The sequence below is a fragment of the Austrofundulus limnaeus genome, unplaced genomic scaffold (genome assembly GCF_001266775.1).
Source record: "Austrofundulus limnaeus strain Quisiro unplaced genomic scaffold, Austrofundulus_limnaeus-1.0 Scaffold60, whole genome shotgun sequence".
Classification (NCBI taxonomy): domain Eukaryota; kingdom Metazoa; phylum Chordata; class Actinopteri; order Cyprinodontiformes; family Rivulidae; genus Austrofundulus; species Austrofundulus limnaeus.
The window spans coordinates 2,037,297-2,042,650 of record NW_013952462.1 but is presented as its reverse complement, the minus strand read 5'-3'; the positions used below and the strand labels follow the sequence as shown (position 1 = coordinate 2,042,650).

The 5,354-nt window shown below is 40.6% G+C and overlaps 1 protein-coding gene across 1 annotated transcript in view; it reads right to left on the bottom strand.

Moving 5' to 3' along the window:
• Positions 1-5,354, bottom strand: part of cgna (cingulin a) — a gene marked incomplete at its 3' end in the record, with an annotated part of 28,597 nt that overhangs the window by 8,870 nt on the left and 14,373 nt on the right. The window contains 7 exon segments of the mRNA XM_014009695.1: positions 411-659; positions 724-945; positions 1,041-1,253; positions 1,331-1,451; positions 1,978-2,004; positions 2,192-2,340; positions 4,652-4,864. Of these exon segments, the coding sequence (XP_013865149.1) occupies positions 411-659; positions 724-945; positions 1,041-1,253; positions 1,331-1,451; positions 1,978-2,004; positions 2,192-2,340; positions 4,652-4,864 (1,194 nt within the window).

Here is a 5,354-nt window from a genome sequence, read left to right as displayed (position 1 = left end):
AGATTAGACCCTTATTCTTTTCAAATTAATAATATTAATAATCTGCAGTTTGACAGTTACACTTGGTCAGATTTGTTGAAATAAAATAAACTTTTCAGGTTAACAAGATTAATAATCCAACATATTCTGATCTTGTTTAGTGTATGGGTCTAAAAACAAGATCAAAAATACTTTTTAGCTGATATAAGACTGTAAAACTTGGTTCAATGAACAGTTTCAGCAGTAAAGTGACTCTACTGCTTAGAAGATGAAATAAACTTCACTTTAAACCTGGTCAGGTTAGATAAATAAATCCCCTCCCATGCAACCGATTCAAGGTTTAATTAATTCAAGTTTACACCAAAATCCCAGCTTAATCCTTCATCTTAGATTGGTGCAATGGGCTGGTGGTGAAAATGTAAGACTCATACCTCTTTGCTGTGCTTGTCCAGCGCTCTGTCCTGCAGCCGTCTGCTCTCCTCCAGCTGGCTGATGGTGTGTTTGAGCTCCTCCTTGTCCTTCTCTGCAGCTTCCAGACGCAGGCTGACGTCTCCGTGCTCCTGGCTCAGTCTGGAAGCTTTCCTCTTGGCCTCATCGAGCTCAGACCTCAGAGCTCGGAGCTCAGAGTGAAGGGCCAGCTCTGCCTCGGAGCTCTCTGTGGCGCTGCTCTGCAGCTGAGCCTGAAGGAACCAGAAGAAAGTGAACATCTGTACTTCACTGAACACTGTTTTATTGTTTTTGTACCTCTAATCTGGAGAGTTTGTCTTTGAGACGAGCGCTGGTGGCCTCCTGCTCTGTGTGAGCTTCCTGCAGAGCGTTAGCCTCCAGCTGAGCTTTGCTCAGGCGGAGTCGAGTCACTTCCAGCTCCTCTTCAGTGGCAGAGTGTTTCTCTTTGACCTGATTGGCCTCACGCTGCGCCTCGCACAGTTTCTGCTCCAGCTCTGAGACGGCTGCTGGACTGGGGAGCTGCGAGGAGAAAAACAAATGTTAAAGTTTTTATCAGTCTTAGCTAACTGAACACAAACACTACACAATCTTTTTCATTCTGAGGTAAAACAAACCTGTTTAGTTTTCTCCTGGGCCTTCACGTAGTCCTCTTTAGCTTTCTGCAGCTGGTCCTTCAGCCGGTCGATCTCATACTTCAGCTCAGCCTCCTGGTTCTGGTGGGACTTTTTGATGGCGATCACCTCCATGACCTTCTTGTCAAACTCTGTCCTCTGCTTCTCCAGCTCAGACCTGAGCTTCAGCAGATCAGCACCGCTTCGCTGGAGCTCCTGAACAGTTTGGTTTCAGTTTGATGGCCTTTCAAATGATTTTATTTATTTAGTGATTTACTGAGAGTTTACTGCACCTGGTTGAGAGTTTCTGTGTGACTCGTGTCTGGTTTCTGCTGTTTCATGGAGCTGATTTTCTCCTTCAGCTCCTTCAGCTCATCCTCACACTCGTCCTTCTCCAGGCGGATCTGCAGAAGCCTGAAAAATGTCCCCAAACCATCAACAACTCATAAAAACACATGCTTTAAGTACTTCTTCATTCTCTCATTAGCTGCGGTTCGATTTAAATTAGTCGTTAATGAACAAACGATTATTAAATCTTCACACAAAGTAGGTGAACTCACAGGAAATCAAGTCTACGACAGGGTTTAACTAAAACACAGACGTTTCCACACCTTTTGTGTTTTAATCAATCTGCTTCCATATAAATCACAGATTTTACTCCTTTATTATATGGAACCAATTATTACACGCTTGTTTAAACTTGGCTGCAACACTGCTCACGTTCAAATTAAGAGCAATAAATGTGATGTTTTAGTTGATGAGCCAAACAAACTCTTTGAAATGAGCTTAGAGCAGTTGTGAATTAGACTTTATGTCTGATAAATGAGGTAAACTGGGTGTGGATGGTCTTCACACTACAGTCAGACAGATGGAGGTGCAGTTAGTCACATCTAAACATCCAGATCTAAAACAGAAAGGTTGTTAAATCTGTGACCCTCACTGTGTTTCAGGGATGCTGGGTGGCTCTCTGAGAGAGGAGGACAAAAAGTGACCCGGCAGAGAGAGAGAGAGAGAGAGAGAAGAAACAGATTAGTAGGAAGTGCACAGAGAAACCAACACATAAGGTGATAAAAACCTGGTGAACAGAGGGAAATGTAAACCCAAGCAGGTGAACTAAGAGCAGGAGAGCTCAGTGAGTGGCTTTAAGCGCTCACTCTTGTTTGGTGGAGCGCAGCTCGTCTCTGGTGGCGTGGAACTGCTCCATCCAGTGGCTGCTCTCGTCTCTGCAGTCCTCCAGCTGCTGCTGCAGGGAGCGAACCGTCGAGTTCACGCGCAGCCGCTCCGCCTCGATGCCTGCGTGAGACTTCAGCGGGACACACAATCTTCAGTTTTATACAACAGAGTAGAGCAGAGCAGAAATATCCTTTTTTGTTCAGCCGAGGGGAAATTCAAGTGTCTCAGCAGCATCAGCACAGAGGTTCACACACTAGTTATTTTACAAACAGTACACAAAACAAAATTAACACTGACTAGCCATGATATGACTACTACTAATAAAAATATAATACAAAGAATTGTGCAAGATTAGAAAAGATATATTTTGTTTTAGAAACAATATATCAGGCATTAGGAATCAGAATTTCCCTGATTACAGTGCAAAACAATCTCAGATTAATAAGTAGCTGCATTTCCATTCACCATGAAAATGCACAAATTAGAATTTCGAAAATAAATTTGCTCAATGGAAACACGTCAGTTTTGAAAAAAATACGTTTTTCGACAAAATGTTTTTGCTCTAGGATGAGGTGGTTTTTCGGCCGTATCTAAATTGGTGTTTTTCACAAAACTGCAATGGAAACACTTTTTTCACATCACAGGAGTCACGTGATCAACAACCATCTGTTTCTACTGGTGAAAAAGACGATGATGAAGAAGATAACAGGAAGTAGAAGTAGTAGTAATATCACAGAAGTAGTATAAAATAGTAAACTCAGCGACTACAATTTCCCAAAAACACAGCATACGTAGCCGCTCCCAAGTAGGGACTTGTCTCTGGAAAGCCTCGATAAAAGACGCCGACGTCTCCTCTGATGATGAGCGCTAGTGTCGTGGTAGCAACATGCTATGTGTTTACATCCATCGCTGCCATGTTTGTAATGACTTATCATGAGAACAAACGTATTCACGTGACTTTAATAACATTTATTACTTAATGGAAACACTGCAGTTGTGAAACTGTTTTTTCGACATTAACAGAATATCAACAAAGTTTTGCGCACATTTGTAATAGAAACACAGCTAGTGTAAAGCACCACAGTGCAGACAAGAAACACAGATGTGCAATTACAGCAGAGTTATTTTTAAGTTTAAAATGGGTAATAACAGAGCAGGTGATTGCTCAGATTAGTAATAATGCGTGTTGGTGGGAACCCGGCTTGAGGCCTTCATGCAGAGGAACAAGTAGAACGTTCTGGAATGGTCATCTCAGTCCCAGACCTGAATATTATTGAAAATCTGTGGTGTCACTTAAAGAGAGCTGTCCATGCTCAGAAACCATCAAACCTGAATGAACTAGAGATGTTTTSTAAAGAAGAATGGTCTAAAATACCTTCAGACACAATCCAGACTCTCATTAGAAGCTGMAGGAAGTGTTTAGAGGCTGTTATTTCTGTGAAAGGAGGAGCTACTAAATACTGGGTTAAGGTTTTTATGGTGCCCAAATTTATGCACCTGTCTAATTTAGTTTTAACAATTATTGCACACTTTCTGTAAATCATATCAACTTCATTTCACTTCTCAAATATCACTGTGTTTGTCCTCTATATGATAGATTTAACTGAATTATTTTATCCAATCAATGATTTATAAAAGTAAATTAGGAAAATTAACAAGGTTGCCCAAACGTTTTCATATGAATAACAAACATTCTGTTCATTAAACTCAAACTGTGACATCATTAATAATCTTTATAATAAAGTGAATCTGACTCAGAGGGAAGCAGAGCACACTGATCTGACACACTGTCTGTTAAAAACTCTGAGACACCAAGCACAGCTACAGTGTGTGTTTTCTGATACTCTTGATAAACAACCACAACAGTTGTTTATTATGAAGTTGTGTGACAAAGACAGAATCATCCCTGATAAGTGTTTGACTGAGTGCTGCTGTTCATGATCAGGATTATTAAAACTACAAAATCTACTTGAAGAAAAACAAATTGAATCATTGAATGTGATGAAACTAAACTCAGAGACTGGAGCTGATATCATTTACAATCATCCATCATGCTGCTGCACAACAGAAGGAGTCTGATCATTAGGGCTGAGGCCTATGGATCTCCTGCATACTAATATATTTTCACCTCTGCCAAGGGAGGAGCTTATGTTTTCCAAGAAAATAAAACAAGTTTTTCCTGAAAAGAAAACAACTACTGTTGATTCTATGCTTAGCTGTGTGCGACATATTCTACAGTGAGAGGGCAGAGAGAGAAATTAGGATGATTTGTTCCTTATGACAAGATTTCAGGTCCATATGAGAAAATATTAACATTTATTCTGGTAGGACATCATCAAAAACAAGTCAAAACTAACTCCTGTCTAGAACACGACCCCCCAACTTTATGGATGATTTTTGTGGTTAAATGTTTCACATTGTGACACTCAGCTGGGACACACCTGAGACACCTGCTCCATGCTGCTGCGCAGCTTCTCCATGTCCGTTCTGTACTGCTCTCGCAGCACTTCGATCTCTCGGTCGTGTGTTGCCACCTCTTCCTTCAGAGCGCCTTTCAAAGCCGTGAGCTCTCTCTCTCTTTGTCTCAACGTTTCCTCCAGCTTCTGTTTCAGCTGGTGAACGTCCATCAGCTGGGCCTGACAGGACAGCAGATCCTGCAGGTGGAGGCAAACACACAGCACTCACTCCACTTTCACCACCAAATGTAAAAACATTGGTTTCCACAGTTTAACCTCTTCAGACCCAAGGGCTTTTTTTATGTTTATTCTCAAAACACCATGCTGAAATGTAACTGAGTGTATCTCAGCATTTATAAACTCTCCTTAAATAATCTTGGTATCAAAATAAAGCAACACTTGGGAGATTTTATTAAAGGTCTAAGTATTAAAACAGCTGCTGTGGTTTTAGACATATTGAGGATGGAACATATATATATATATATTTTTTTTTCTCTCTCACCTGAATATTTTTTTCATTAAACAGTATATAACCCATTTAAAACCATAATGAATCAGACTAAAAACTCTTGGAAACCATAAACTCACTTGTGGACATCACCTGTACAAAGATTCATGCTGCTAAAATGAACTGGAGCAAAGTTACAGAGGTTTTAGTAAAGAAATAATTTAGTGTTTAGTCATTCTG